Here is a 13,921-nt window from a genome sequence, read left to right as displayed (position 1 = left end):
GGCTGATAAGGTTCTGTGTTTGCTAGTTCCCACTTCTACAGGTAGTATAACCAGGCTTAGAAATTTATTTATAATGAAGGATTTTACTGAAGGTAAGTAGTGCTTTCATGTTTGTTGTTTGATCTGATGAAGTCTGTTTCTGGACAAATCACTAATCATCTTTAATAAAAGTCTTACATGATAAGGACATTTCTAAGCCTGTTTTTGTTTTGTTTTAAATAAGGAATTCCTCTAGAAGTAAGGTCTTACTTTTCATATGGTCTGGGCATGATATTGCAGTTGTTGTCTCAATCTATTTGTTTGACTTGTGTAGGCAATGGCATACACATGATGAAATAATTTTAAATAAGTGGGCCTGACGTATATAAGACTGAAGAAGATTATGTAAAGCACTGCTGTAAGACAAACATTATATTTGTCAGGATCAGGTTTCATGATTAATATATTACAGACTGTATACACTTGGGTGTGAGGCTATGCTGTAAAATAGCACCTGACATGGATGAACTTTGATTTAGGCACTTTGTTAAAAAAAAACTCTTCTTTGAAGCTTATAATTTGTAGATGCTTATCTTCTGATCAGGTAGAAAAAAGTCGCAAAAATTAGAGCGCTGACAAAAAAGGGACGAAGCACAGATTTTCCACATTTAAGCTGCACTGGTGGTAGCAGCAGTGCGATGTAAGACTTAATAAAATGTTAAGAGTAAAGGGGTACAAGGACAGATGGCTTAGCAGATTACCTTTATGAAGGGATGACTTTCATATCAGATCAAACTGATTTTAATAATTTGGGCATAGTTGTATTATCCAGCCAAAATAAATAAACAAAAGCTAACTGCTTACTATGTTAATGTATACCGGAATGCCTAACATAATTCTACATAGTAGTACAGCAACATACCTTACAAATGTATCATCATGTTTGTCACCATGACCATAAGTAGTTTCAGATTGATTTCAGATTAATTTTTGACAGTGAAGACACAAAACACATCTGAATTCAAGCATATGTAAATAACAGTCTTTTATTACACAATATAAACTATAAAAAAATGTCTAAAATGTGTTAGACAATGTGGGCTAATATACAATATTTTAGAATATCATGATTGCCACTCTGTTTTTCATCATTACGATACTAGTGGATGAAGACTGCATTCTGGAACATCATTTGCCTGAAGTTCAGCTTGCCGAGGCTCAGAGCTCCTTCACAGGAAATCATTACCAATGAGTTGTGCTGGCAGTGATGCCCTTTTGGGAGGTACTTTCCCTCTTCTCCGAGGTGGTGCAACTATGGAATTGATATATATAAGTTCAAGGGGGTGGAGGCTTGCCCCCACATCAGTGGTGCAGGGGGGCTTGCCCCCTGAAAAAAAAAAACACTCAAAAAAAATATATAAATAAAAAAAAAATATATATATATATATATATATATATATATATATATATATATATATATATATATATTTCAGCTGGCTTTTTTGGGAATGGAGTTCGGGGATTACAGTCCTTGACAGGCTAAACTTTGTCCACTCACAGTGGAAGCCTTTTTCATTTCTATGAACTACTGAAGAATTCAGTAAGATAAATAACTTTACACTACTAATTAACTCATGTTCTTAGTTTAGTAGGTCTTTTAATTTGCACAGCACACTGTCTGGAAACATTTGCATCTTATACTGCAGACAACAAATTAAAACCTACAGATGAACATTTGCAAGTTTAAAAAACATGTTCCATTTGTAACCATTTTACAGTCCTCCATACAGAGCAATTACTACAGGATAAGGCACATTTTTTTTCTTTCATATTTTCCTTTGCAAAGAACACTAAAGAACACCATCTCAGTCATCTTTCTTGCTCTTTTGTGTTACAAAGTGGGCTGTGTATGTAGAAATGTTCTTAACAAGTCATCTGAATGTAGACTGTGCCAATTCCTTTTCACTATATTCTTATCAGAAGGAGAAAATAGTGCAGGTGCTAACAAAATATACATATTCCCTTATTTCATTCTTATTAATTATGCCTAAATTCCCCCAAGTGCTCTGATAGAGCATCTGTTCATTTCTCATTTGTATTCAGAGATAACTTGAAGATTCAAATGAAAAGAAAAATTATTTTTTTCCTCCCTGCACCCTGAAACCTCTTCTAATTATGTATACCAACTATGAGATCAGAATACAGTGAGGAAAGGGCAAAGTCCTCAGTCCCTAGCATGATCTTCCACAAATGAACACTGTCAACATTAAAAAAGTTAGTTTTTGAACTCCACAGCCAATATTTCGAGCCCATGAAGGAAACTCATCATAACATGACAAGACATAACATAACATAACATATTTAATAAAAATCTACTGGTAACATATTCATCTTCCAAACTACGTAAATTGACGTCAAGATAATTGACCTCACACCAATACAAATATGTGAAATACCCCACACATTGCTATGAAAAATATATATCATCCTTACAGATAAATAATAAATTGTCTACATACCTACCATATTAAAAATAATCTTTAAAACATTAAATAAATATTCTCGTGTTGAAAGATAAGTGAATCAGTCAGCCTTCCAATGATGCCCCTTCTTTTGCAAAAAATAATTTTCACAAAACTTAATGATGGGTTGGACAGAAATGTAGGAGTGACAAAACATACCCTGGAATTCAGAAAAATATGTTTGCTGCATTGTGGTAGGCAAAGTTGACAATGAATTCACATGCAGAGGATGTGTGTAATTCAGAGATAATCTCAATGTGAGTGGCAGAGATCAAGTAGCAAAGCTGCCCAAGTATATTCTAATGACACTGCAACAAGATGGCAGTGAACTGCAGTACTGAAATGAGGGGATCTGTATATGCAAATGAGGCAAAACAAAAATGATGGAGTGATTCAGAAATGTATTACAAATTTGAAATGATGCATGAACACCAGAATTAATGACTGCAGAAATGTCCCTGTGTACATGCAGAGAAACTGCAGAAATGTAATACAGGCTGTCACAGCCTTCGTGAATGTATATATGCAACAGGCTATTATTGCCACTATGAGCCATATTCTTATGTGCTGTCACCCTCAGAAGTGCTGTGTCATCAGACCACAATTAACATTTCATGGCATTCACAATGCCAACATTGTAGACTCGTACTGTGTGGATAGGGGCACTCATATGAAAGATGGTAGACATGTGTCAGCCTCATCTGCAGGCTCATGAGATTCATGGATTACCCATTCTGATGAATACAAAGGTATGTGTGGCTTTATATTTATTAGCTACATGGACTTTCCAGTGGCCAACTGGGGACACAGTGGAGTATCTCTGGCATCTGCCTCAAGAATAATTCATCTGTTTCTGCAACATGTGAGGAAACATATATGGTTCCCACATGTGGGACTTCTGTGTAGTAGCTCATTTCCCTGGGTGCTGGAGGTCATACACTGTATCTGCTTTGAAATAAAGGTCACATCTGGAGACCTGGGAAGAAGGTATGTGAACCACAAAGTGTAACACTCTATCAATTCCCAGGTGGTATGCAATGTAATGGGTATTACATACAAGGCATCTGCAAGCCACCCAGGCAGTTACCATGCCTCCCACATATGGCATGCATGTGACATTTACCAACAGTTTGTGAGGGGATACCTTCCACAAGGACATCTCATTAGCAAAGCTGGATATGCCCTGGAACCCAGGTTGATGACACCCATCTGAAATCCTCAGACTGTGATAGACAATGCTTGACCACACACATAGGTCATTGGGGAACATGTGTTTGGGCTGCTGAAGGCATGCTTTCTCAGCCTAGATGTATTTGGTGGTGCTGTGCTGTACAACCCTGGCACATGTATATTCAGTGTGTGTGCAATGGCACATAACACAATAATCAGGAAGCAGTTACAGCAGGGTGGGCAAATTCAGGACAAACATGACACACTGTGTAGTAGAGGGTGAACAAGGGGAAGAGTTGGGGGTAGCAACTTTCTAGGTTTATAAGAGCAATATTTAAAATGTGCCCCTATTTTTTGGTCCTTTGTCCCAACTTTAATTTAGACTTCGTGCAGATTTTTTGTGCTAAGAGGTTGAGAGGTATGCATATGAGTGGTTCACTTTATACAGGTCACACTTATCAGTTTACATTTTTCTGCCACATCTAGTACACATCTGCTATTCACTGATGTTTTCTCATGAGTTTACTGCAGTTGTTATGGACCTAACAGATTATAATACTTCTGTGGTGCTGTATTTCACTGTATGCTTACATTTCTCCATCCTGTTTGCCACTATCCTTTCTTTTAAATATATGTTTGGGCCATTATGTTGTTTATGTCCATTTAGTTTTCTTTTGTATGAAGTAGTATCCACAGCAATGCCTGTGGATATGCCATAGACCACCATCCCCCAACATCTTAAGCCATGAAGAACATCTACAGCTGATCCTTCCCTGGCCACCCCTCACCAGAAACAGTATCAGTGGAAGCTAATGAGCCTTCCAGCCCTGTCCCTAGTGGGGCTTCAATAGTCAAGGTCAGTGCAACCCCCACTGATGGTTTTGTCAGCAGAGGTGAGCAGTATGTCACTGAGATGTAGCTCACTGAGGTGGTGGGGGTGAAAGTCAACCAGCATCTTGATCCTTGCTTTGGCCACTTAGAGAGATTCTCCTTATGGCTTGCTAAATGACATCTCTCCCTGCCTCTGGCTGCTCAGTCAGAGTAAGTGCCCCTGCTGAGGGTGCCCAAGATGGTGTCTACACTTCCGGTGGGTCACACATGAGCTAGGTGGTACTGTGGGCATTCCAACCATATTCATCTGCCCAGTGTTTCCCTCTCTTTTGTGACTATACCTTTCTTTGTTCTTTTTCCAGTCATCCCCATCACCACTGTCTTCCATCTGTTTGTCTGATGTCTCTTGATTCACTGTGTTCCCCTTCCCTCATTGTGTCAACACTTCCTTTTCTCTGTCTTCTTCATTGATACCATGTGCTCCAGGTACCTATCCTTGACCTCCTACTATTCCTTCAACTTTCCTTATCTTTTTCCAGCCTTACCTTGTTAGAAAAAACAGGTTACCCTGCTTTTCTCTCTACCACCCTATTAACTCATTAGCTATTTCCCTAATGTTTACTTGCCCCTACTTCATATGCTCCAATTTTCCACACTTTGATTTGATCAAAAAATAGATTTTGAGTGTGCAGTGTGCTCTTTAAAGCTGCTAGCAGCTCTTCCCATCTTACTGCCTGCTTGTGAACATGTTGAGCCACAATATGTGCACATGAGCCAAGTTCCTGAGATTTCTGGGTTGACGACCTTAGCCACCACTAGGGAATATATGTCCTCTCCACAGGGCCAGCTTTGGCAGATTGGCTGCTGTTGTCATAACACTTTTTCATTGTCAATTATTGATGAGCTGAATGCCACATTGAGTACATATGGTAAGCACCAGCCAACTCTGTGTGACCAAAGGTGCCATGTTTTGAGTCACAGGGATCATTCCATCATCCTCAGTAGTAAACCACTGTTCTCATTTCCCTCTGTGAACTATGCTTATGTGTTAAACATCTTGACATCCTTTGCTACACAATATGCTGTCTTGTTAGTAATTTGTTCCAAAAGAGCACTTTTGACTCATATTACAGACTCAAGTTTTACTTGCATAGGCCTTTGGTCTAAAAATATTCATGCCTCATTCTTCAGGGAATTGATACCCCAAATTATTTGCCTATCTGGTAGATTAGCACAGTTCTTATGAACCTTTCAGAGACAATAAAAAATGACTATTTTGGTTATTATTAAATCAACTTTTAATGTTATGTTCTTCTAAGAAAAATAAGTGCCTGTCTTTTCTGTAAAAGATAAAAAGATTTTTTATTATATTACACTTCAGGGCCCTACTCAGCCTGTCATATTCATATACAACTTTAAGGCATAACACATGCTTTTGTAATATTGTTTATTCATCAAAGCAGTATTTTCACCTTGTCAGTGTTTTATTCATTGCTTTGTTGTTAAATTTTGAAGTTTCTTAATGGCCAGTCATTCACATTTATCAAACTAAACTTTTGATTTTTTTTAAATACTTTTATGGGAAATTATGTTCTGAGGAACACAGACGCTATTCTTTTTAACCTGCACGCACCAGCCTATGAACATATTATTTTATCTGAATGTCTGGTTTATATTGCAAAAATCACATACAGCATAACTTGATGAATTCAAAACAAAATATCTTCTCCAGAAAGAATAAGTGGCAATGAAACAGCATTCTTAATATTCGCTCTTAAAAAAAACAGATGTAATATTTTGCACAATAAAATTATCTGCTAAATATTAGAGTTTATCAATTCATTTTGAAATAAATTTCACAGTGTTTTATAAAGCAGATAAAGTAGATAGAGTAAAGTCCATTAAGTTAACTATATGTTCTACCAACTGCTGCTTTACCCTGGGCATCCATCCCAGTGTAAACCTGTTATGCTAGAAGGTCTACCTTAAACAATTTGTATGGGATCAGGCTTGTGATGAGACAGTGTTATTCTTAAAAACATTCTTTCCTTGAGGGGGGTTCTCAAAGAAATGTTATGAAATTTTCGCTCACAGTAGAAAACCTTATGCTTCCAGCTTGCCTTCTTCCCATGGTTTGACATTACCTCTAATACTGGCCTTTGTAAGTGACAAGGTAAAGAGTAAACCTCACAGTCTCCTGAATCATTGTCATCCTTGATTTTCCCCATACTGGAATCTGTTTCTATCATTTATCTGATTTTTTAATCATTTTATTTTTCGTTTGAAAAAGGAAATATACATTTCTTTACTGATCTTTTTTTCATTTGTCATACTGTGGTCCATTCTACTAGCTGGTTATTTTATCTGATTGTGTGAAACAAAATTTCTAGCCTTATTTTAGTGTAACTCAAGGAAATGTTATTTCCTGTGCTACAATAAGTGAGAGTCATTGTCAGAAGCAAGCAAACTTTCAAATAGTTGCAATTATGGAGTCAAGCTCATCCTGAAATGCTTCTCTACTAGACATTTATCATCAAAAGTATTCAACAGTGGTTTATCAAATGAGAGAATTAATCTAATTATCTGTACTTGCTGTAAAGATACTCTCAGGGGTCAAATACGAATAACAGAGTCATTTTTTTTTTGTAATTTTATGACAAAATCAGTATTCTTTTTTAGCATGTTGCATCTCTGAAACATTCACCGATTCTTCTCCTGCCATTGTCATGGACTGAATCACAGATTGGGCCCAAATCAAAAAAACTAAACAAGAAAAACAGTTTCAGAGCTACACTTAACAAGATGCAGTCTTCAAAATAAAGAACAAGCAGAATATTTATATTTTTATTTATTTATTTCAGTTTGGTAACCGGGGAAGTCCACTGGGCCAAGAAGTGCCCGTTTTCAGTGGAGGCCAATCCTAAAACACAGAGACCAGAGTTATACCAGTACATCAGGGGAGGAATCATCGTACACTGACAGCGAGGGGGGAATGATGATTCATTCACCATTAAAAAAGAAAAGTCAACCCCAGTTCCCTTTAGGCATGGCAGGAAATCCAGAGGGGGGAGGAAACATAGGAACAGAAATAAGCACCGACTCAATGCCAGGATTAGTCCAGTCATTATTGAATCAATAACCAAACCTTTTGAAAATGTTCTGAATCTGTCGGACCATGTACTTACTGAAGACCAACATAGTATTCTAAATAAAGGATTGGGTTTTGTCCCCAGCTTTTTTTCTGATCATTATTTAGTCTCTTTGGATGTTATGGAATATTGTAGAAAACTTAACTTGCGCATTTTTTTCTCTGATCAAGACAATTCTACCTCTCAAAGATCTACTGACTTTACTTTTAGGAAATCGACTTTTCAACCACCCATGAACAAACATGTGGGTATTTTTCAGCAAGCAGTACTTAAGGATTTACACTTTCCCCATTTTGACACCAACATAGTCCCAGATAATATTACTTCTCATGAAAAACAGGCACTTTCTGAACTTAGATCGAATCATAAAATAGTCATACTTCAAGCTGACAAAGGAGGAGCAGTAGTGATTCAAAATACAGACTACTATGTACAGGAAGGCCTCACACAACTTTCGGATTCCCATTGCTATATGCATATGGGGGTTGATCCAACCAACAGATTTAAACAGGACATCGACCTGTTTCTCAATCAGGCACTGTAGGACGGGATTATCATGAAAAAGACTGTTCAACATCTACAGGTTAGTGACCCTAACAAACAGATTTTATACTTGTTGCCAAAAATCCATAAATCCATCACACACCCTCCAGGTAGGCCAATTGTGTCTGGCCATGGCTCACTAACTGAACCTTTATCGGCATTCTTAACGCAATATTTGAAACCACTTCTGACCTTGGTTAGAGCCCGGATACAAGACACAACTCAATTCCTTAACATCATTGCTGACACTCAATTGGATCCAGAGTGGCTCATGTGTACCTTAGATGTAAAATCTCTTTATACTAGCATACCACATTGGGCTGGTCTTCAGGCTTTGGAATTCTGGCTTAACAAAGCTGAACTCTATCCACCGGGATTTAATACTTTATTAATATGTATGTCTGAGCATGTTCTCAACAAAAATGTTTTTTACTTCCAAGGTGATTGTTATTGGCAATTGAGAGGCACAGCTATGGGTGCCTCCTTTGCCCCAATATATGCCGACTTGTTCATGGCTTATTTGGAAGAGTGTCTTATTTACAATCCCTTACACAACATTTATTTAGTTGAGATGGATATTTGGAGGCGTTATCTAGATGATTGCTGGATGGTGTGGCGTGCTGATGTTGATTATCTGCTGGAATTTGTGGAACATTTGAATAATAACATATGGGGTATTGAATTTTCTATAACATACCATAGGTCTGTTATAGACTTTTTGGATGTTACCATATATCGTAACCATGACAACACCTTGAACACTAAGATTCATAGAAAATACCCACAATTTAATTCGTTACTCCATGCTTCCAGCATGCATCCACGCCACACCATCCGCAACATTCCCAAATCTCAATATCTACGAATTAAACGTATTAACTCTTCAGATGTGGATTATGAGACGGCTAAACAAGATCTAAACACCAGGTTTTTTGACAGAGGTTATTCTGGCTTTGATATAGAATCAGCCAGGATCTGGACGGACCAACAAGAGAGACATTTATTGTTACAATATAAAGATAAGAAAGATCGCATGAAGGATGAGAACATCAGATTCATTACTACTTTTGGTAGAAATCACCAACTTGTGAGGAACATACTCAATAACAATTGGAACATTCTGTTAGCCAATGATCATCTACGTCACATATTGGGTAATCAATGCTCCATCTCCTATCGGAGAGGCAAAACCTTGGGCACATTATTTTCTCATTACAAACATCAGGAGAGTGGGGGTGCAAATTATAAGCAACTTACTATCACAGGGGATGAATTGTTGGGAACTTTCCCCTGCGGCCATTGCACCTCTTGTGGCCAAGTTAACAAGCTCAAACAATTTACCAGTGCTAACACTAGTAAGGTATATGATGCTCGCATTTTTGGTAATTGCTCATCCAGTTGGGTGATTTACTTGGCTACGTGCCATTGTAAAGCTTTCTATGTTGGCAAGACCTCACGCTCTTTGAGAATCAGGATAGGGGAACACCGGAGTGACATTCGTAACCAGAAATCCACCAATGCTCTATACCAACATTCAATCAAACATAAATCAGCCAAATTCATGTTCATGATTATTGATAAGATTCAGGGGAATAGACATAATCAACTTGGTTGGCAGAGCATTCTCAGCCACAAAGAAAAGTACTGGATTGTTCATCTTGGGGCTTTATTCCCACCAGGACTTAATGACCATTTATGAAACGTATACTAAGCTGTTTTGCCAGCCATATGTTTTTTGGGTAGAGGTGGCATTTGCTTATGGCTTATATCATTATTTTTACATTCATTTTTACATTTTTATTTTATTTATTTATTTATTTATTTTTTTTGTTTTTTATTGGGCAGGATTCATATGTTTGTATTTATCTATACATATTGGCTGATCAGATGTCACCACATCGGTTTATTCTAATATTTAGATACCTAATTTATATAATACATATCTCTCAATTGAATGATGAATTATTGGTTATTGTATCCCTATTTACACTAATTTTAGGGATCTATATGTATTATTCACACTTATAAGGTGGATCAATATTGTATGGACCAGCATACATTTTTGGATAGATATGTACTTTTGTACAATTCATATAATATTTACATAAGTGATACACAGCTGGTCATTTAGATTTGGACTATTAGAGTTTCATGTATAAGAGAGTTTGTATTATGTGTTTTGTATACAAAAATTTTTTACAAAAACACATTCCTTATGGCAGAACTTTATATATTGTATTATCTTACCAATATTGGTCATTTTTCTATATATATGTAATTCATTATCATGGTTGCAGTTGTGTATATATTCAGACATCTACTAATGATATGGAATATTCCATTTTTCTATTGGCCAAATGATTCTATAAATGGAATAATTTCACTGGTGAATTGATTTTACTAACTTTTGTTTCCTCACTGAAGAAGGCTTTTGCCGAAACTAGTTTGAGGACTTAGATTTCATTTTGGTGTTTTTTAGCACCTTTTCGATATGCAATAAAACATTTGGAACTGTATTTGCTGGCCCTTTGTGTTTTCTCATGCTAGAAGGTCTACCTTAAACAATTTGTATGGGATGAGGCTTGTGATGAGACAGTGTTATTCTTAAAAACATTCTTTCCTTGAGGGGGGTTCTCAAAGAAATGTTATGAAATTTTCACTCACAGTAGAAAACCTTATGCTTCCAGCTTGTCTTCTTCCCATGGTTTGACATTACCTCTAATACTGGCCTTTGTAAGGGACAAGGTAAAGAGTAAACCTCACAGTCTCCTGAATCATTGTCATCCTTGATTTTCCCCATACTGGAATCTGTTTCTATCATTTATCTGATTTTTTAATCATTTTATTTTTCGTTTGAAAAAGGAAATATACATTTCTTTGCTGATCTTTTTTTCATTTGTCATACTGTGGTCCATTCTACTAGCTGGTTATTTTATCTGATTGTGTCAAACAAACTTTCTAGCCTTCTTTTAGTGTAACTCAAGGAAATGTTATTTCCTGTGCTACAATAAGTGAGAGTCATTGTCAGAAGCAAGCAAACTTTCAAATAGTTGCAATTATGGAGTCAAGCTCATCCTGAAATGCTTCTCTACTAGAAATTTATCATCAAAAGTATTCAACAGTGGTTTATCAAATGAGAGAATTCATCTAATTTCTCTGTACTTGCTGTAAAGATACTCTCAGGGGTCAAATACGAATAACAGAGTCATTTTTTTTTTGTAATTTTATGACAAAATCAGTATTCTTTTTTAGCATGTTGCATCTCTGAAACATTCACCGATACTCCTCCTGCCATTGTCATGGACTGAATCACAGATTGGGCCCAAATCAAAAAAAACTAAACAAGAAAAACAGTTTCAGAGCTACACTTAACAAGATGCAGTCTTCAAAATAAAGAACAAGCAGAATATTTATATTTTTATTTATTTATTCCAGTTTGGTAACCGGGGAAGTCCACTGGGCCAAGAAGTGCCCGTTTTCAGTGGAGGCCCGGGGAGAAAAGCTCCATTAACAATGATAGAAACATTAAGTAATACAAACATTTTCAGAGTGCTGACAATATAGCATATTACATTGCAGAACTAAACCCATGCAAATACATTAAAGACAATTATGTACAATGCTGACAATACAGCATATAATATTGGAGTACTAAACACATGCAAATAGATCACTGACAATTACATACACAATTAAGGAATACAGTCATTTTCAGAGTGTTGACAATACAGTATATTACATTGTAGTAATAAATCTATATAAAGAAAGTAACGACGACAATCAGAGATACATAAATCAGTGCAATTTTCAGAAGGTTGAAAAATATTGCATAATACTCTGAGGATATAGTAAAGTAAGACAAGAAATGCTGCAGGTTAGTTGCAAGTAGATATATTAGACTAAGTTATATGACCTATATAGGACTGGGTGGGTTTGACTGTACAGTAAGGGTGAAATGTAAGGTTGTAGTGGGAAAGTGTAGGCCTGAGATGTAGTTGTTTCAGAAGATAGAGAGGAGAAGGGATTGGGGGGGTTATGTTGGATGGTGGCCGGGGCATGCCCATTTAGAGGATAGATGTGAGAGCAAGAGGGATTTGAAATTGGTGAGGTTAGGTGCATTGTGAAGGGAGGGAGGGAGAGAGTTCTATAGTTTGTATATGGAGCAGGATAGGAGGAGGTTGCCAGGGGGACGTGAAAGTTTGTAGACTTGCAGAAGAGTTTGGCTCTCAGATCTGAGGAAGCAGTTAGGAATGTAGGGGGTTAGGATTGTTATGAGAGAAGGGCAGCTTGAGGATTTGTAGATGAGCTTGTGAGCTGTAGTAAGTTTAAGGAATGTCAGGTAGTTGGGTAGTTTGAGCCATTGTAGAGCATGGAGAGAGTGGCAATGGTAGGATGAGCTTTTAGAGTTGGTAGCGAGTTTGTTTATTTTATTATAGCAGGATTTGAGTTTGGTTTGTAGGCCAAGTTGGAGACTGATTAGTAGAGGAGCGCCATAGAGTAGGGAGGGGGAGAAGGTAGGAGGCTAGTGCTTTTATGGTGGAGGGGGTGAGATATTGATTGCACCTGTACAGGAAACCTAGTTTTTGGTGTGCCTTTTTGATGATGGTATGGATTTTAAACCTTTATTGCACTCCTCCCTGGCATATCAACATTTTGCATTCAAGGCAGAATAATGTTACTGTTGGATCAAACTGATTCAAATAATATGAGATTCAGTTATCAATCAACATAAACAGTTAATGAAATAGTTAGTTGTGACACTATGCTAATATTTTTAGCATCCAAAGTTGTGCATAAAAAGAGTAACAACTTTCCAATAACATGCCAAACCACATCATCTACCACAACCACAAGCAATTTCATACTAGATATTTCTAGCCAAGATTAAAATTAAGGCCACATGGCTACAATATATCAAATGCTAAAGTACAGTTCTTCAAGAAACTTATTTCCTAGGAATACAGTATAAAATACTTCATATACTAATACCAGATCCCCTAAGCATAATCTGTCATAGTATATATAACATGTATATATACATAGATGTTTGCATCCCTTTTACTATGTGAAATGTCATCCAGGTTCTCTACCCATGCAGTCTCCAGCACATGCTTACACTCACGCACAGGCATCACAGAGGAGATACTATTTAAAAAGGTATTTCTGCATTTGGAATGAGCTGATCACCTCAGGCAGCTTGGCTAGAAAGAGTAGAAATTAGACTTGTTTGTAGCCAGTAATGTTACAAGTGTTACTTGTTTAATATAACCCAATGAACAAAGTATTTTTCCCCATGAGTCACAAATGGTATTTGGTAAAGGGACAGACTATAGCATGAATGATATGTTTGGAATGTGATGTCACCTGAATATACCTCCTTCAGAAAAAGGAAATATTTACATATCATTTAAAATCCCCTACTACAGTATTTCTTTTTGGAAAAGAAGAGCTTTAACACATGTTACAGACAGACCAGAACTTGTATACATTTGTACTACAGATAACACTAAAGATGATCGAATTAATAATAATTTAATAAGCACTCATCCAGTACACACTTCCTCATTCCTACATGGAAGGGATAATGATTTTCAGTTCCTTCAACAGTTTCTTGACAGAGGTGAATTTAACTTAAGGGGAGTCCAGAACCTGCTAACTGGAATTTATAGAACACAAGTTACTTTGACTTTTCTACCTGGCTACAGACTAATCAGCATCAGGATGCAT

The 13,921-nt window shown here is 36.8% G+C and overlaps 1 protein-coding gene across 1 annotated transcript in view; it reads right to left on the bottom strand.

Annotated features, from left to right (window-relative positions):
- The window catches only part of LOC122791409 (5-hydroxytryptamine receptor 4-like), a 449,172-nt gene extending 440,246 nt beyond the window's left edge, over positions 1-8,926 (bottom strand). The window contains exon 1 of the mRNA XM_044059157.1: positions 8,892-8,926. Within this exon, the coding sequence (XP_043915092.1) occupies positions 8,892-8,926 (35 nt within the window). The remainder of the gene's footprint in view (positions 1-8,891) is intronic.
- Positions 8,927-13,921: the final 4,995 nt, after the last annotated feature.

This window comes from Protopterus annectens, chromosome 17.part0 (assembly GCF_019279795.1).
Source record: "Protopterus annectens isolate FY-2018-M chromosome 17.part0, PAN1.0, whole genome shotgun sequence".
NCBI lineage: Eukaryota > Metazoa > Chordata > Ceratodontiformes > Protopteridae > Protopterus > Protopterus annectens.
The sequence above is the reverse complement of the archived record's forward strand: the minus strand, read 5'-3'. Positions and strand labels throughout refer to the sequence as shown.